This window comes from Scomber japonicus, chromosome 6 (genome assembly GCF_027409825.1).
Source record: "Scomber japonicus isolate fScoJap1 chromosome 6, fScoJap1.pri, whole genome shotgun sequence".
Lineage (NCBI taxonomy): Eukaryota > Metazoa > Chordata > Actinopteri > Scombriformes > Scombridae > Scomber > Scomber japonicus.
The window spans coordinates 12,616,901-12,636,361 of record NC_070583.1 but is presented as its reverse complement, the minus strand read 5'-3'; the positions used below and the strand labels follow the sequence as shown (position 1 = coordinate 12,636,361).

Below are 19,461 nucleotides of genomic sequence, written 5' to 3'. Positions count from 1 at the left end.
CTTAACAATGTACAAGGTATGAAATGTTCAACCACATTCCAATATGTAAAGACAGACACTTTTTTCATTCTATGTGAAAAAACTCATGTAACCGATATCAATGCCAGACCATGTTCCTGATATTTCTTTCATAAAGTAAAGTAAGATGAATCTCTAATACATGCCAGAGGATGAGTTTTTTCTCTAGAAATCACATCCAATAAAAATAATTATTCTCTTGTGTGAAAGGTGAGGGTAAATGCCAAATATTCCTAGGTCCAGTATTCAATTTAATCCCCAAAGATCCTCGGATAAACTGTATCCTTACTTAACTGCTGTATTTGCCGCTGTGGTTCTAGTCAACGTGGCAGCAACATAGCCAAACATTTCAGAGATGATACACTGTTGTCTGTTCGGTTCTGGAAAGATAGACGGTGACAGAGAAATACATTGCACTTGCAATGACACCCTCTGTCAAAGAGGACGAATAAGGTAACAGAAGGGAAAGGAAATGTTATTCAGGATTTTGTCCCCATCTGTTAAAAGATTTAATGGGACTCCTTCGGTGTGCATCAAGCAATAGTTTGTTAATCTTTGAATAACAGGAAATTTCAGGAGCACAGCATGCAGAAGCAATTTGGAAAAAAGGAGAGACAGTAGATAGACAGCAGCATGCTTTACAGCCTGTTTGTGTAGATTGAGAGCGCATGACAAACCACAGTCTGCCTATATAATCATGGTGTATCAGACTACTGATGCTTTTTGAACGTCCCCCTTGGCTCTTCTGTAATATACATAGAAGTGTATCTTATCATTACCAAGCTTCTAATTCAGTTTAAAAAACAAAAAACAAACAAAAAAACAAACATTTTGTTTAGGCTTCATGGGCACAATAGCAGCAGTATAATGGCCCATCCTCTAAATGTTCTAAATGTGTTTAAGTATTTATGCAAAGGTTAATCTAAAGCACATACAGTTAAATACATTGCCAACAAGCAATAGTCAACACACAGTAAATGTGCTCCAAGGCCCCTCTGGTAAAAACCTGAAAACAATTTCTGTTTCAACAGGCTAAATGAGAGCAGACTCATGGCATTGGCAATATTTTCCTGCTGGTGCATGCAGGGACTTTCTACACTGTATTTCATCTGTTTCTGCAGCAAAGTGGGGAGAGGGGGGGGCACCCATAGAGCAACTCAGACAGTATTATAAACAGACAAGAAAGGGGGCATGAAAACCAGCCATTGTTGCTCAGATAAAATGTCTAATAACCTCTCTGTGTCCTATGTGCACATGAATAAACATAAGCAAAAAGTGCACTGATATAAAGAGTATGTAATAGAGATACGGACAGAGCGACCGCCTGTAAATGGCACGAAACCACAGCAGTGCATCAGGGGAAGATTGTCTCCAGCTGACCATGTGAGACGCATTATCAGTTCTCTATTTGGATCAGTTTAATTGACGGGATGCAATAAACAGTAGTTTTGACCAGTGGTACTACATTTATGACAAACACATGCCAGTGGTAGAAGAGGACAAAAGGGCATCTGAATGTTTTGTTTTTTCTTACAGTAGGAGAAATAAGCCATCAGAGCAACTGAAATAACCAAGCTCACAGTGCAATGGTGTAAATGACCTTTAATGAAGCCCAGTATCACAATGATGTTATTTGTTTGTGTTGACTGCTTATATTGTATGCAAAGGCACAGTAAATGAAGTTCAATATAATGATAAAAATGGTCAAAGGTGAAAGGGTATATCGTGTGTAAATTCATGATTTTAATTTTTTTTTAAGTAAAATTACAAAATCTGAAAAAAACTAATTTAAGGTTAAAGATTTGTTTCTATTTTTGATAAATGTGTATATTGTAAGGTTATGTTTTTCTAAGGATTTCAATATAATATAAAAGATGGTCATTTTCTTTGTTTTATTCTAGCTCTTACGGTGTGTTCACTGTACATATAGGGACAAAGAAATTAAGAAACAGACATTGTTAAATGCAAACCAAACTTCCATGAACCATGAGAAAAAGAGTCAGACCATCTTTCAGCTAGGAACGCTACAAAAATAAATATTATACTTTGTTTCCCGATCCATTATTCTGCAGCATATAATGCATCAGCAACTTTGCCAAAGGAGAAAAACAGGGAAACTATGACCACTGCAAAAATGTTTGTTACATAGTTAAATAATTCCATTTATTTTTTGGTAATGTGGTCTTAAATTGAATTTGAAGAGTTCTGCAAGACCTCAGAAACTAAGGATGGGTCGCCATATTTCTTTATCAGGCCACACCCATGCTTGGTTTCTAAGGGCAAGCAGGGTTATCTGAGTCATCTAGAGATAGACTTTGATTCAAGAATTTCTACAGAAGGCAATGGACGATGATTAATTAATAATTAAAATGTTGTGTTGGTCTCCTGGTTCCAGTGTTTGTGAATCTTTTTCATGGCCCTTATTTAGAACTGTAAGGAATAATTGGTTGTTGTACTTTCTTTTTTAAATGCATTGTCAGCAAAGAGATAGTAGGTGCTATTGGAGGACATTAATAGGATGGTGACAGTGCTCACTGCAGCTTTTCATCTCCTGATTACCCCTTCATGAGCCTTTACTCATATAGTCTCAGCATGTTCCTTTTCACTAAGGGGGAATCTAAGAAACCTTCTGTCTGTCTAAACTTGAAAAATGCACACACACAGTCACACACAAGCCTGCTCTGCACTTTTTATTAACTTATAGGGAGGTGACACGGGCCTTTAACCACAGGGCCCTGCACACATCCTCACTTTGATCCTGCAGCTCCTGAGATTCCTAATGAGCTCTGAGTCATTTGCTATTATCATCAAGTTTCCAAGCAGAGAGAAGAACCAAATTTAACTTTAACTTTAATTTGTCCTCCTTGTCAAGACATTTTAAAATTCAGGGTTAACATGATGTTTACTCTGTAGCTAGTCATATGTTGTTCTCAGATACATGTCAAGTGATCCCTTGCATGTAATCACAATTGTTTGTTTCTGACCAGACTACACTGGCAGAAGTTAGTATCAATCCTAAAATAATCCTTATTTGAACTTTAACCTAAAAGAAAACCTCTGACTGACTTTGACTCAAACCTCAAAGAGTGACAGACATTAGCACAGTTAAATTATCCTGGTTTTGAATTTGGTTGTGTGGCTTGGCCTTTCCTGCGTCATCAGTCATGCTTTGCATCTCTTTGAGTCATTGAGTGAACATAATGCTGAAGCAAAAGTGCTTAACTGTGACAGGGAGTCTTGGTGACTTGTTAACAAGCTGACTCTTGGACCAAACCTTCAAGAAAAGATTTAGCTATAGAATATATCATCATTTAAGATACTTAAAGGATTGGCCACTGAAGATAGAAGGAAATACAAGTAGTGAACATAAGTCTGCCGTGCACTCAGCCAAAACCATTCCCCAGTGGTTTTACAACAATCTGAAAAAAGGAGTTAAAGAACAGAGCTGATTCATAGCATAAATTAGATTTATAGCATGGAAATGATCACTTTTCTCTGGGTATAGAAATTATAAAAAAATAGAACTTCATGAAAATGTCACTAAAATGTACAAAATACAGTACTTTAAGCTGTTGGATGAGATCTGCTGAATAGAATTGCTCTTAGGCTTAGATAATTCAATGCCAATGACGTTTAAGACCTTTTTAAAACTTCAAAAACAATCTGTGGTAAAAAAGAAATGAAAAAGTTGACACAGGTCAGGGCTTGATCAACCCCGGCCGGTCACCTGAGCGAGGGTGTATTTTGTGAGACCCGAAACACCTGTTGACCCCAGGTTACAACACTGATGATGCGCCCCAGTGCATCCAGGAGATGTTTCTTGTAACAAAGACAAGGCTTTCTTCAGTGCTCAAATGAAAAAAATGGACACAATGTATTCTTCTAACAAAGCCATAAACACAAATCCATACCTCAACTTTAGATGCTTTATCTATTTCTCCCCAGTCTATGATTGAAATGTCAAGGGATAAATTAACTTTGAATGTCAGTTTTGATTAACCCATGTTGTACAGAGTGTAAGAGTAAAAAAAAAATCATATATTCCGAGATTTTGCTCTGATTTCACCTCATGCATTACAACTCAGATGCTCACTGTGAACTGGCTTTGAGTGTTTTTATTACTTCATTAACTCAATGTCTCCAAGAACCAAGAGACAAACAGGTTAACCATAATCCTCACAAAATTGGGCAGCTAGCAGTTTTATTAATTGGAAACCATTATATGACTTTAAATCTGAACAGCATTACTCCTGGCACATGTTGGCATTAAGATCACCATTCCTACCAGATTCAGCTGTTGTGCATTAGGATATATTACAAAGGCCACCCGCATGCTATAAGTACACGTTGATTCAAGCAAGCTGGTATGTAATTATTTCTGTAAGTCTCCACAGACCTGCCCGATGTCACTATGTCACTAGGAGACTTTTTATCCTCCAAGATAAAAGGTCTGAATGACAAAACATGGCATTATCAAACCACTACAGTCCTTTTCATTACTATGGAAAATATGCTTTGCAGTGTTTTGGGGAAACTCCCCCCAGGCCTCTGTTCCTGTTGAGCACACATATTTCAGGACACTAAATCATGATAACGCTAACAACCAACAGAAACAAAGTTGTCACCTATTGTTTGTACATATAAGAAATGTATAGTGTATTAAAAATGTCATAAAGCACCTTGACTCTCCAACACAGAGCTCCCTTCAGCCTTAATTCCTCTGATATTCAAACACCTGTCGACTCTTCCTCGATATTCACCAGTCCTGACTCCCTCATGTGGCCTCTGAGTTTCATACTATAAATCTGGATCATCAATCTTCATCTTACCAATACACTGACAGGATAGATGACACATACTACTTACCTCAACAGAGAGTAATTCATCTTTTAAATTTCGGGAACATTTAGAACCCTGAAAGTATTGTATCCTTCTACTTTCTCCATCACTTTCTTTCTCATACTTTCTCTGACTCAAACACACATTACTACATGCTGTCATACATTCTTTTTAAAATCACATCTGACATGCAACTCTGGACCTCTAATCAAGTGCACTCATTCGTGTTGAAAAATATGATACATACAGTAGTTCAGAGCCAAATGGAAAGTGTTTGGTTGGTTTATGAATGGGGTGATAATAGTTTCCCATCAGGTAACAGAGAGAACAGACAGTTGCTCAAACACTCTACACTGTACTATTTGCTGACAAACAGCGGTCACTGACCCTCTGATTCCTGCTTATCTCATTATGTGTATTGGTATAACTTGTCCCTGACTGTACAGTATCTCCCCTTTCCAATTTCTCCAAGGACCAGCCAAGTTAAGTACAGTCAATTTTATTTATAAATCATAACAGAAGTTATCTCAGGGCACTTTTTATATACAATAGATCTAGACTGTCTCACCCATGAGCAAAAGAGAAAAAAAAGCCTTGAAGTACTTGGACAATAAGTCAACAAGCCTTTAACCATGTGTCCCTTCCCCTCATGTTAAAAACATTAGAACATGGAAGTGAAGATCAATAACTGAATCAGCAGGTCTGAGTTGCACGGCATGTGTCTCAATGCTGTTCAATGAATGTGGAGATCTCAGATGTGAGACCTCAGTGGTCGTAAGTGATACTCAGACCTGAAGTGATTTATTGTTTCTTTCTTGCTAAATGGAATTTGAATCTTGGAAAGGAATGATTTGTATTTCCTACATTCACAAAGTCTTTATTCCCACATTTCTATTGTAACAAGTAGACACAGGGAAGAAAAGGAATGCTACCTACGAAACTAATATCGATTTGTCTGTTATTACAGCTGGCTTAAAAATCATTGTAAACCAAAACTTGCCATGCAAAAGGCATGTCTACAATAGGGGAGTGAAACCACAGATATGATTCAATTATCATATAGAAAGATATAATACACTGTAAACAAGGTGTGTGATATTACAACACAGCTCTACAAATTAACCAAAAATGGTCACATGAGAATTGTCATAACAGGAAACAGTTTGAATATCAGAGAGACTATAGCAGTCACGCCAGCAAAGCTGTAAAATCACTGCAGTTTGGCAATGAACTGTAATAATTCAATGCCGAGAAGTTCCACCTGATGATGTGACAGGTTCACTCCCAACTCCCATTTCCTTTGCTCCTTCAGTTCCACAAATGTATTTTGTCAAAATGAAGTGTGCATTCACTAGTTTGTTTCTATGTCTTTGTATTTGTCTTGAGAAGCACTAAGTGGCAAGAAATAATTCAACTTAACAGTAACTTTGCTCTATCCTATACTTTTGAGGGGGAGCTTGATTAACTCTCCTCAGACTCAGTTATTGGCCTGTCAACTGCTGTTAGGAAAACACAAGCCCCTGTGAACTAGACCAAGGGTCAAAGGTCATCCACAGGCAGCTGAGGAGCTTTAAGGATCCTGTCACAGATACCCCTTTCACACCAAAGCAGTTCCAGTGCTGGTGCAGGGCCAGTGCTTAATTTGGAACCAATTTTCCTGTTCACACAGACAAAGAACTGGCTCTGGGCCAGAAAAACTGGTTCCAGAGTGGCACCAGTTCTTTGCTGAACTAGAAGAAAAAAACGCTTACGTTAGGGGGCAGGGGGCGGGGTTATTGAGACCAACCACAACAAACAAGACCGCGTGGTGAATAGATTAGGCGTGAATTATCCCTTGAATATTTGACTGATGGTGAAATTCATGCGTTGTTAGTTAGCTGTGCTCTGCCGGCTAACAACTAAGGCTAACAACCATCTCAATCCTGTCGAGCAGCACAAATACGTTGTATCTGCCGTGTTTGGATGTGGGCAAGGAGCAATAGCTGTACAAATGCTAGTCTGCCATTGTTGTTGTTGCTTCGGAGTTGGCGCGAGTCTTTACGGGAAAGCAGCGAGCGTGACTGGCGTATGCGGTGACGTCATTACATGGCCCCGCAAGAACCTTGAGCAGTGGGAAAGCAAACTGGTTCTCAGCTGAAGTGGACAGCTAGCTTGAGAAAGGGATCCAATCAATCACACCTTTTAGCAGTTAGGAAAAATGGCAGTTGTCATTTGGTCCTCATTTAAGCATGCAATAATAATGCAATAGACAGAGCTAGTGTTTGATAGTGCAGAGTCTAATTTTGGGTGTTTTACTAGATGTTACTATAATTGATCAAGGTGGTAGCTGAGATCGTGAGACAACATGTATTCCTATGTCTCTGTCTGTGTGTACAACCAGTAATTGAAGCATATGGTCGCGTGCTTCTGCTACCTCAACCCAAGAAGCTCATATGTTTCCCATTTGTCCCTTCAACACAGAATTTATGCTGTAATATAATAAGGATTTTCAGAGACTGTATGTTTGAATCAGATGGGACAGTTTCTTCAGTTTCTTCACTTGCTACTTTACTGTTAATAAAACTGAATTTGTTTCCTTAGTGCTGCTCGGTTTTTAGACGCATACAATTTCAATCTTTGGATACAGGTTTCACACTTAGCCCACTGACTTGCATACATCACTTAACATTGAGAACTAAATCAAACTTTTAGGAAGATACAATTGATTTTCATACATCCTAAACATTTTTTTTAATATTCCTTTGTATGGAACACTGATAATAGTACAGTCTTAAGAAACCCCTATAGTCTGAGAGTGTGTTAAAAATTCAAGTGCGTTATTTTCATTTGACATATCAGGCACATTTTCAGGCTCCACTGGAATATCTTTACATGATTTACAGTTCAAAAACTCCTTATTTATCTCAGATAAGATAAGATAAGATAAGATGTTTTAGCTCCTGCCTCTTTAAAGTCTCCCTCCCAAGAGTTCCCTCTGTTCTGATTGGCCAGCTCAGGAGGTTACATAAACAAACACCAGACGGATTTTGCTTCTTTTTCTCATTTTTTACTCCAAATGGAAACTTCTCAAAGACATCCATATATGTGGACAAAATGAGCAACCTGTGGAACAACCTTAGTAAGAACAAACCTTAGCGACAAAGGCTATTCAACATGCTGTGTGTGAGCATGTGCGAACAATCTGATGTCATCATAAACAAAGAATTTCAGAGCAGATTAAATCCTGGGCTTTTGGCATGTTTAATATAGACATGCGACATCAACAGTAGAAAACAGTAGAAAATAATAATAATAAAAAATTTAAAAAGCACAATACGCCTCCTTTTATGAACAAACACGATATGGTGAAAAAGCATAATTAAAAACATATAATACCTTCTTAATTGTGTGTGGGATAAAGCTGCAGCACACCTGTTTCAAAAGTATATCCCTGTTCACTTAGTCCTTCTGTATCTGGAAAAGCCATTTCTGTTTGGTTCCCCAATAGAAATAAAAACTGTTTCCACAGAAAGAATGAAGCGGAATTGTAGATTTATATGCTTTATGTTATGCAGGTACTGGGACTACTTGGCATCTCAAAGCATAAAAAAGAGTTGGTTTCACAGACATTGGTCCATTTTTAGGATTAGGATTAGGATTGTTCTGTAAAAAGTATAATTGAAAACTGATATTAATCTTGGACTAGACTTAATCTAAGTCCATAAATTTACCCAAGACACATAAAAACACAATATGAAGACAATAAATGTTACAGTTACACAGTTTATCTATTTGCCTCAGGATTGTGTGGGATCAAAAATGAACAAAAAATGGCAGTAAAGAAGCTCATACTGAAAACCCATTATCTTCACTACCCTTTTCCATTGCCAGAAAACTTGACTGAGGTTTCGAAAAGTCATTCATTTAATAAGATAGATGAAGGTAAAAAGACTATGACAGATGTCCTGCTCTAAAGGCACTATCAGTTCAGTGAGAATGGCTGTTATTTAGGAAGAGGATGACAAGAATAGCCACTTGCCCAGTGAAGATCAGCTGAGGGATCCACACCACTGATTTCCCTTTCACAAGCTTATTTTCCTAAACCTAAATCGGCATGGCTAACCCAAGTTCAAGCAGGATAAACCCCTTTAATCTGAGAGTGCTCCACTGCTACTGCAGGAATCTCACAGTGAGTCTTGAGAGCACATGGTCAATCACACAGACCATTAGCTCCGACCCGCTCAGCATTAACCTGGTAAACAATGGTGGTGCCTTAATGTATTTGAGATGAGGGTGTGCTTGTTTAGTGTGTGAGAACTTCCCTGCCATATGGCAGCCATTAGGGCCCTAATGATCTTCTTCCTCTGATAGCTATGCTAGGCATGTGTTGCCAAACGGGTCCGCCTGTCAGGCCAGCGACCTTCAAGCCTTTGTCTTCACATATGGCCTATGTCCACACAGAAGGCACACAGGGCTTAACAAAGGCAATACAACAAGTGAATACAGACATCTTACTCTCACTGTTTTCCTAGACAGATCTATATTTATCTTTAAATGATACAGCCTCTCCTCGTACATCACGGACCTGCTCAACCTGAGCGTATGTATATTCATTTGATTCACAAGTCACAAGACTTCAATGCTCAGCTTCCCATGGGTTGTGAGCTTCAGCTTCCTGTCAGTAATGAAAAATAATACTGAAAGTGGAACAGCTGCAGCTGACATTGCATGTGGAAAAAACAATATATTGTACTTTTTTACAGCAGCTTTGGTTGGAAAAACAAGTGACCTGGCATTTAAAGTCTTCCCAGAGGACAAATTATACATTTAAACATTGTCTATCTTTTCAGTATGGCAGATAATCATCTGAACATGCACTTCAGTGGCTGTTGAATTTTCTTTTTTAATCTTTTTTTTTTCATTTTATTAAACTGAACAATCAAAAGCTGGCTCTTGTTTCATGGTTGATGGTTACTAAAACTTATATTGCCAATTGCCGGAAGGTCTGATGTATTCTTCCAGAAGCGGCAGTGGCTTTTACAAAAATGTTCAATGGCTGATAATTATCATAAATGATTGCCTTAAGGAATATCTTCATAATGCTTTTTACTCATGTGCTGATCTGGATATCTAAAGAAAATGTCTGGGGAGAAAATGACTCAGTGATTACACTCATATTATAACAGACCAGCAAACTTTAAAAGGATCTTTTTATTTCTGACGGTTTACATTGTAAATATAATTTTCAGTGGACTGTTTCTGTAACCTCCAATAAAAATAAGAAGAGCGCTGCAAGCCAAAGCAAAGACCAACCTGTCAGAGGTAATCATGAGATCTCCACTGCAGTTCTTTATGAAAACAAAGAACATCATGAGACCCACACCTCAAAAACTCCAACACGACAGAGGCTAGTGCCTAAATTTTGGTTAAAGACATTTTTGAAATGAGACCAAAACAAACAGTAAAGTGTGCCATTACTACGACTGTATGGTTCCCATTATATTTTAATCCAAAACGCAATATGCAGCCCACTTTTGACACAATTCAAACCCTTTATTTGGTTATCTTGGCCTTTGGATTAGGATCCAGTATCCAGTATTTAACAGTGTACAAGAGTACATCAATGTTATTGCAGGCTAGATTATGTCCTCACTTCATTACACACTGATTTAGCAAGAAACTGTAACAGGACTACCTATGTGTACTGATAATACTGAAGGAGATAGATGTTCCATACAGTTCATGTTACTTGGGAGTCAAAACAAAATACTTTTAATTGACCTGGAGCTCTGCAGTGGAGCCCACTCCAAAACTCAATGGAAAGAGTCTAACAATAAACTGTGTGCATGGTAGGTTAGTTAAGGCGGAAGTATCATTCCAGACCTGTAAAAGACATCAGTGTTCCCTAAGGTTATGAGAACAACCATAGGAATTACAAAGACATCATCTTTTATCCCTTGTTTTTCATAACTTATCTGGGCTTAACACCACAATTTTAACCTAAATGTGTGGGTGTAGATTTATTTATTTTTCCTCAGCTATGTTTTTGACTTGATTGATCCTTCAGCTTAATTGCTTCCTGAATTGCTTTGAGAAAATCCAATAACATTTTTAGAGAATTATTTCACAGGCTCTCTTGTTCAGATTCAAAGCTGGAGCAGCCATATCAGTAAAATGAAGTGTGGGCAGATTTGTGTTCCTCCTTGCCCAATAGGAAGTTGCAGGGAGTATGAAAGCTGTGAAAGACAGGAGATCAAACTATGACTAAGGCTCCATGACATATATGTATAACATACAATACAAAGTGAGGACATATCCAGATTTTTTATCCCCAGTGTTTCCTCAGATTTTTTTTGACTAACAATCAAATGCACCTCTCTTAAATTATTCAGGGTGAATCAAAGGTTAATTCAGTAAGCCCAAATGTGCTTACATTAAACCCAAATGTGCTTACATTCAAACTAAACACAACAAGGGTACTAACTATGTATGAAATGATGTATACCTATATCTTCAACATTATTAAGATGAACAGTGCTACACACAGTGACCTTCAAGAATGATACAAAAATGGAACTCCTGTAATGAAGAGAGATGACACAGCAACAACTGTCTAGCTAGCATATACTATGAAGAGGAACTTGTTCTGTGCCAAAAAACACATTACGCCAGTAGTAGGAGCTACTTGCTTTTCATGTCAATGCCCGTCCTTATAGACGTTGATCCAGTCACTGATAGCTACTGTTGTATTAGTACCATTATATATAGAGACACAATTTAATCCAATAGACAGACACATTCTCATTTTCCCCCGTGAGATAACAAGCCTACCATACTGCAATTGAGACCTAACGCAATGCATTCACAAACATTACATGCAAAGGTTTACATACATCACACACACACAGCGACAGGTGTGTTTAATCTAATAGAGAAGTAAACCAATCTTGTCCAGACATGAGCTCAGTGACTGAGATGAGAACAGAGCCAGGGGGTCAGTTCAAGGTCCTGGGGATTAAATCCTCATGTACGAAAAACAAGCTTCCTACAGAAATCCCAAGAGTGGAATCGTGGTGATAAGAATGTATCTATTTTAAATACAAATAATTCCTTAAGAAATAAATTCTATTTTGACTTTGGTGGCATGTGCGGTCTGTGTATGTCCTAAAGAATGACAGGTAAAATCTTGTTTTCCCTCAAATTTACCCAAAAGTCAAAATATTTTTTGTCATCACAACCTGAATCTCGACCCCTTTTTGGGAAATGTGTCAAATTCATAACATACACTGACATCCGTCTCATTACATAGCCTCAACCTCTAGTACAACAGCATACAGTCTTAAGCACTGCCCAAAATCACTATTCAATAAGCGCTCTGAAAACAGCCAGACTCCTCTAGTGAGGACCACATGGTTTCTGTCCTCACACTGTTACGTGCCTGTACTCTCTTAATTTCATGCAGACCCATGCACCAATTTAACCAAAGCAAAGCCTAATTCAAGTCTTAATAGGGTGAGACAGAGTGGCATACACAAGCAGGGGGAAATACAACAATTACAGAGCAGGCTCCAATGTCTCAGCACATGCTTGGGCTATGTCCAGACTGTTTACTACTTCACAGTGTCAACACTGTGGCCTTGGTGTCAGTGGCTGACATATATTTCCATGGATGGTGCCTCCACAACACATTGTGATCTCTACCACCACAACTTGGCAGGAATACCAAAGAGATTAACAATCAAGAGTCCAATCGATGATGAGTGCTGAAAAGAGAGAGAGCAGAGCTGCGAGCCTTCTCTCAGTAATGAAATCAAGCTATTCAGTGCTGAAAAGGCAAAAGTGATATGTAGCTCTCTGTGTAGCGGCCCCTCTCTATTCTTCATCCTTGCCATTTATCTAGGACCTGAAATAGCATGGTGACAGTGAAAATAGTATAAAAGAGTGATACATATAGTATACACAATGTAATTTAAGGGACCCACTTTCTCAGTAACACATTTCTCTTTTCATATCCGCCTTTGCAGTTTATCATAATGTGTCATTTCCACCCCGAAAAGAAACCCATTCTTTAAAATTGCCATAACTGATTTTGCTCACTTAGGGGCAGCGGAAACAAGCTGTAAACAAAACACCTACATAACACTTAATTATTTTGATAGCAAACTTGTTAGCAAGCACTTTGTCTATTAAACATTCAGCAGATATGACACATTAGCATGCATTGCTAGTGTCATGTTTCTAGCCACCTGATTAATGTGTGAAATATTCACTCTCATTTGAACTCTGTTTTGGTCTCCATCACCACTCGACGGAAATATGAGACCACTGGTCTTCTGATGCCAGCTAGTAAATGCTCCACTATGGCTAGTTGTGAACTTTGTCTGACTGCCATTTAACATTTAGAGAATTTTAGCGGTCAACAGTTGCCTGCTGTGGCTAAGGTTGATGAGAGTTGTGAATCAAAACAGTAAAGTTGTGCAATGGAAAGCAAAAATAATGAGCTAAAAGATGTCTATCCAAATAGTTATATAATAATGTAGATCATAACTGCTTTAAATTCATCTTGCATCTAAACACCAAACAAAAGGACCTGTACACACTTGTGTATCTGGAACTTAACTCAACTGCACCTGAAAAGGAAAAAGCACCTGCATTTGACTTATGGTTGCATGTAGGGATAGGACCCCCCAAAAAATGTAAAAACAAAATGAAATAAAACTAAAGAAAACTCAAATACAATAAAGTAATTCTATTGAGAACATTTTAAAAGATTGATTTATCTGTGCCATGAAAGAACACCACATGCACTGTAGGGCTTCAGTCTACTTGTAGCATGCACTACACATACAGTGATTGGCAGGTGGACCAGACAAACCCAGACAATCAATCAATCAGTGTAGAGAACACTTACACGCTACAGTTATACAGAAATTACATGCAGCAGGATTAAACGCACATGGGAAAGACTGAGAATATGCAGGGTATGCCATATAATAAATCTGACAAAGCTCATGAAACATCTTCATGACCAAACAGTGAGACCAGTTTCTTTTAAATTATTACTCCAAGATAAATCTACAGAGGTCAACATTCCTGCCTCTCTGCCATATCGGCCGTGTCTCCGTCATGCATGAATCACATACAGTGCAGTTGTAAGTCTGTCATTTTGGAATGTTAAAGCTCACAAAGCAAATCTAATAATGAACAGGTTCCATGGTGGGACCCAGGTGGCTCAGTGTGCATACACAGCTACCCAAATTCCCAGGTTGCACAATGTCTGTCTTGGTAATAATGTTAAACTGGAATATACAATGCATGCCTAATATCCTATAGCCAGCAAGTTTTTCCTGATCTTGCTGATTGTTCTGTCATCAAAGAATAAGTCAGAGGAACTGGCCTGTTGAGTAACAGGCCATTTGCTGTTTTTTTTTGTTTTGTCACTAAGACAAAAACACTTTTAGCATTAGCACTAGCATTATCCAAAGAAATAAGCCTGCACTTTTAGCGCCAAAAAGGTTTTATTTAAATTGAGTGGCCTGTAACTTTGTCATATAAAAAATAAAACACACAAGACAATGCATCCACACCTCCTATGGATTTTACCTTTACCCTAATGTGTGTGCATGTTAGCAGAAATCCCAAGAACAACCTATTTACTGGGGATCATTTTCATATCTACACTCTCAACACTTGATTTCCCAAATTTACCCAAAGCTTTGTGTATTTCTCTAGCTCTTTTAGCATTTAATGTTAAAAACCTTAAAATTAAATATGACTGGTACAAGGTTTTTGATTATTCAGTATAGGCCTTTGCACCAATCTGAGGTACAGTGAAGGAAACTGGCTGAACACAGGAGCTTGGCTGACTTTCTCCTTGTATAATGGCTTGGGCAGAAGAGAGAGGATAAATCTGTCTCGAGAGATGAGAGAAGGAAAAACGTTTAATAACAACAGACGATGTGAGTTCTCACTGAGGAAGACTGAAGTGCAGGATGTGAATGAGAGAAAAATAAATGTATAGGAAATCTGATTAGATTTTATATCTTCTGCTCCGAATCTGTCACTCCAAGGTGTGAAAACCAAATAGCCCGTGTCAAAACAAACGCATGGGAGAGCTATTTCTAACAAACAATGACACTTTCCTGTGAAATGTCTTAGCAAGAGGAAGGGCTGTTTAAGAACCCCTGGAAATCAGGCCCCTCCTCCTGGGAAAATGAAAGGAATGAATCAAACAGAAAAGCTTCAGCATTGTGTGTGTGTGTGTGTTTGCGAGCATGTGGGGGGTAGGAACCAAATATCCTTTATTCACCATTCTATCTCTGCGGGACTCTTCCAAAATACTAACATGTATCCTCCTGCTTGCATGTTGACGTAATGTAAATTGCAGGACAGTAGAAAGAACAGATGATAATGGTAACAAGAGAGAGACTAAAGGACAATCAGGTCCTATATCTACAATCCCAGGTTACCTGTACTCCAACAAGAATGTATAGTTATCTCCATTCCATTCTGAGGTCACTGTATGTCCTGTTTTTCCTGCCTCTTTTTCCTGCCTGTCTTCCAATTCTTTAAAAGACAAACTTTCTGAAGTTTTATATTTCTCAAGCTAGTAACCTTTCAGGCACATTTAGAAAAAAATGAACAGAGCTACACTTCTACCTTGAGCTACATTGCTCCAGCATCCAGGTTATCCTTTATTGATGTCAAAACAGCAGATACTCACATTAACATACAGTTTTAACTGATTGGAGCCTCAGCTTCTGCAACCTTCAAAGGAAACCATTCCTTCCAGAGAGCACTTCTTCTACCTTTAACTACCCAGGGGATCCCCACAGAGCAGCCTCACCCAATCACAGCCACACTACTAACTACAGACTTTTTTTGCAAACTGAAAGCATAAGGTCTGAACAAGGCCTATTAAAGCTTTTACAACATGTAGTCAGTCCACAGATTCCCAAACCTATACACTTTGCTGACTGTTGTCAAAATGGATAATGCAAGAGGTGGATTAGTGGAAGATGCAAATACACCAACTTTATTTTACCCATGGTAAACACTCTATCATCAGATGGGAATGAAAACTCACCATACTGGCATCTTGGCCCTTTGAAGCCCCCTGGACACTGGCATATATGGTCTCCACTCTCTGCACATCGCCCCCCATTGAAACATGTATTGGCACTACACTCCCCTGCAGATAACACATTTAAGGATGTTAATGATTTAAATGTGGCCCGGAAATATCAAATTCATACATAAACCAGCTTCATATCATGTCATTATCGAAACTAACCCTATCCAATACTGACATGCTAATACTCACTATGCAGACAGCCCAGCTCTTCACCCTTCTGAGTCCAGCCAGGGCAGCACTTATAGACTGTATGCATATCCATGCTGTACACCTGCCTGTAGGCTGTGAAGTATGCTGTCCTGAGAAAAAGAAACTCTGTTACAAATGGGATTTTATGGTGGTTACATTATAGGACTAAACATAGTATGAAGATATTCATGAAAATAATATGGATTCTAAAGTTTGTGAAAAGTGTGCGCTGTGAAAGCTCTCACCTCCTCTCGTAGCCCATACACCATCTTTGGCTTGTGCAGCCCTGCTTCCACACTTTAACCATGCGTGTAAAAGCATTGACACATGGCTGACGGGCCCCCAACATGGACATCTCCTGCTCAGCGCAAACATTTGGCCTGTGCACAAAAAATGTCGGAGATTGACAGATGTATTTTAAAAAATCAGCTTTAGACTTAGAACTACATTCAAAAAGGGCATTGTACTGTATATTATGCTTTCCAACACCAGCCTATGAGCACTTTATGCTGCATGTTTCATATGTTTTAGTAGGAGATATCTGTTGGTCTAAGCCACCTACATGTTCAGCTAGAAACATCATTTCATTACACATGTTGTTTGTCAAATAACTTCCTGCATTGTGCAATATGCTTGAATAAGGTAGGGGGCAGTACGCCAGTGACTATGACTCTAAATAAACAACAAATGAAATTCCACAGGAAATTAAGTTTTTGTTCAACCATAATTGTTTGCTTGTTCATGAGCATGCATGCACTTTTGTGTACATGTTCATTAAACAGCACAGTGGTTTTTACTGAGTAGCACTCGATCATAAATGGCCTGCCTCCCGTTGTGCTGCCAGTGCAGGTAAACCAACCAGAGGTGTCCTCCTCCACAAACCATCTGGCTTCAATACAAACCAGGGTGAAGTTCATTAGAGGAAGTATTCAGCTTCTCCGGTAATGAAAATGATTATTTTAATCGTGTCCAGCACCCTCTGTTTATACTGATACATCTCTAGTCCAGTAATATACAAATCACATTCCATTAGAAACTGTGCAGCAGCAAGATCAGCTATTTAACACACATCCTAAGTAACTAATAGGGAGCCCGAAAGAGCGACTCCTAGTGGGCGCTGGACAGAGTAAACAATAAACTATTAACATGGCACAGACTGTTATTTATAAAAGTAATTTCACCCAAAAGTGCATGATACTTTGCATTAGTCTTGTGTTTAAACCAGTGAACGTAAAATCTTCACCCGATCTATTTATAAACTCGAATATATATTTTAAAAAGGGCGATCTAAATTTTACACTTTACTTACATGCCAAGTTGCAGCTCCACAGATGACGCGATGTGCATAGTGCAGAATGATATCACACACAAAATCAAAATATCTGGGGACATAATTTCTGCCAGTTAGGACCCGGAGAGAAATACTCAGTCGGCGCAGCTTCTGTGTCCATCAAATGAATAGCATCCTGACATGAATGGAAGTCCGTCCGTCTGTTTGTTTTGCAGTGTTATTTCCACTGATCCAGGCGCGATTTCCCGTGTGCTGGGTTTCCAAATGAGGGTCGACTTGTCTCATGTCAATCGCAGCTCTTGAATGGCTCTTCGGGTAAATGCACCACCCACAGACACTGAGGGGCCAGCTCCCAAAACCCCCCGCGACACTGTACGCCACTACTCACCACAGGGCCACTCATACTTTGATATAATCTCTGGGATTAATAGAAAATGCAACAACACGTAGGTTGGAATTTCTTTAATTGTAAATCCGCACTAAAAGGTTTCTTTTAAATGTATTCGAGAAATTTTGATCCCCATGAATGAAAGGGGAGTGGGTTAAGCAAAAGATTATAAATACCTTTCAGTAGCCCACACCTAAACCAACATGAACCCAACATGCATAATGTATATGACGATAATCATATGATTGTTGATTAAATTATGAATTGATCCCACTTAAAGAAATTTACAGGAGCAAAAAAGTATGAAAACAGATGCATAATAGCCCAAACAATGCATCTGCTTTTGTACGTTTTAGATAGTTGGTAGGTAACCTCTCCTTCTTGCTGGCTACCATAGTTAGCAAGCAATATTTTACACAATACAGTATCTCACAAAAGTGAGTACACCCCTCACATTTTTGCAAATATTTTATTATATCTTTTCATGGGACAACACTATAGAAATGAAACTTTGATACAATGTAACAGTAAATCTATAAGCTATACAAGCTGTACACTTATATCAAAGTTTAATTTCTATAGTGTTGTCCCATGAAAGGATATAATAAAATATTTGCAAAAATGTGAGGGGTGTACTCACTTTTGTGAGATACTGTACATAATAGAGAGTACGATATATCCTATTATTGAAATGTGATAGATTAGACAGATTTTGTTGAGATAGATTACATTAAATGATATCAGCCACTACTAGGCTATAGTTTTTACACCTAAGCATACATAATAGATATAAATTAAAACTATGCAGTATCTCCATATCTAATTCAGTGCACATCCCCAGATACTTCTAGTGCACAGAAGAGTGAAGTGAAGAAGAATGTTTAAACAAACCGTTGGGAACAAACTGAGACACATTTCATAAATTATGGGTGGATTGGTGATGCAAAGGCAGAAAACATAGGATTACACCAATTACAGTACACCCCCACCGTTTCACCTTCTTCCATTCCTCTCTGGTTATTCCCCATGCCAAGTATAGACTGCAACATACAGTAGGAATTGAAGGACAAGTCTGAGCAACTTCCAGCATGGCGCATATAATCCAGAACTATTTTGATCAGACTCAGTGTTTAAATTCACAGATGGCTCTAAAGATCCTGATACAGGGTTTGCTGTGGCAGCAGTATATATCCCAAGGAGTGACTCACATATTAAGAAGAGGGTAATATCATCAGCCCTGCAGTGGATAGAATAGAAATAAATAAATATCAGTTATTGCACTTGGCAGCTTTTCAGCACGAACAAGGCAGACTGTCATTTAGAACAGAAATGATTAGTTAAATATTTCTTATAATGTATGTACAGGATAGTAATTGAAGGTATATCAATATACATTCAGCAAGTAGACTCACAAGTTCCATTAAGAAAAACTGAAGCTAAGACATATGCACAATCAGTATGAAAGGAGTGATGGAATATGATAATGAAACTGGAATGTATAATATACTTATACATGTCGGTGGTGGGAGGGTGGTTGGCTGGAAACGAAGCGAAACAATGTCATCACACATATGCCAATAAGTCACACGGGTCTCAAGGAAATAGTCAGGTGGGCAATAGGCA

The 19,461-nt window shown here is 38.5% G+C and overlaps 1 protein-coding gene across 1 annotated transcript in view; it reads right to left on the bottom strand.

The window, feature by feature from the left end:
- The window catches only part of megf6 (multiple EGF like domains 6), a 53,138-nt gene extending 35,553 nt beyond the window's left edge, over nucleotides 1–17,585 (bottom strand). The window contains exons 1-4 of the mRNA XM_053321432.1: nucleotides 17,469–17,585; nucleotides 16,405–16,539; nucleotides 16,160–16,269; nucleotides 15,923–16,027 (exon numbers count right to left, since the gene is read on the bottom strand). Of these exons, the coding sequence (XP_053177407.1) occupies nucleotides 15,923–16,027; nucleotides 16,160–16,269; nucleotides 16,405–16,539; nucleotides 17,469–17,551 (433 nt within the window). The 5' untranslated portion in view covers nucleotides 17,552–17,585. The remainder of the gene's footprint in view (nucleotides 1–15,922; nucleotides 16,028–16,159; nucleotides 16,270–16,404; nucleotides 16,540–17,468) is intronic.
- Nucleotides 17,586–19,461: the final 1,876 nt, after the last annotated feature.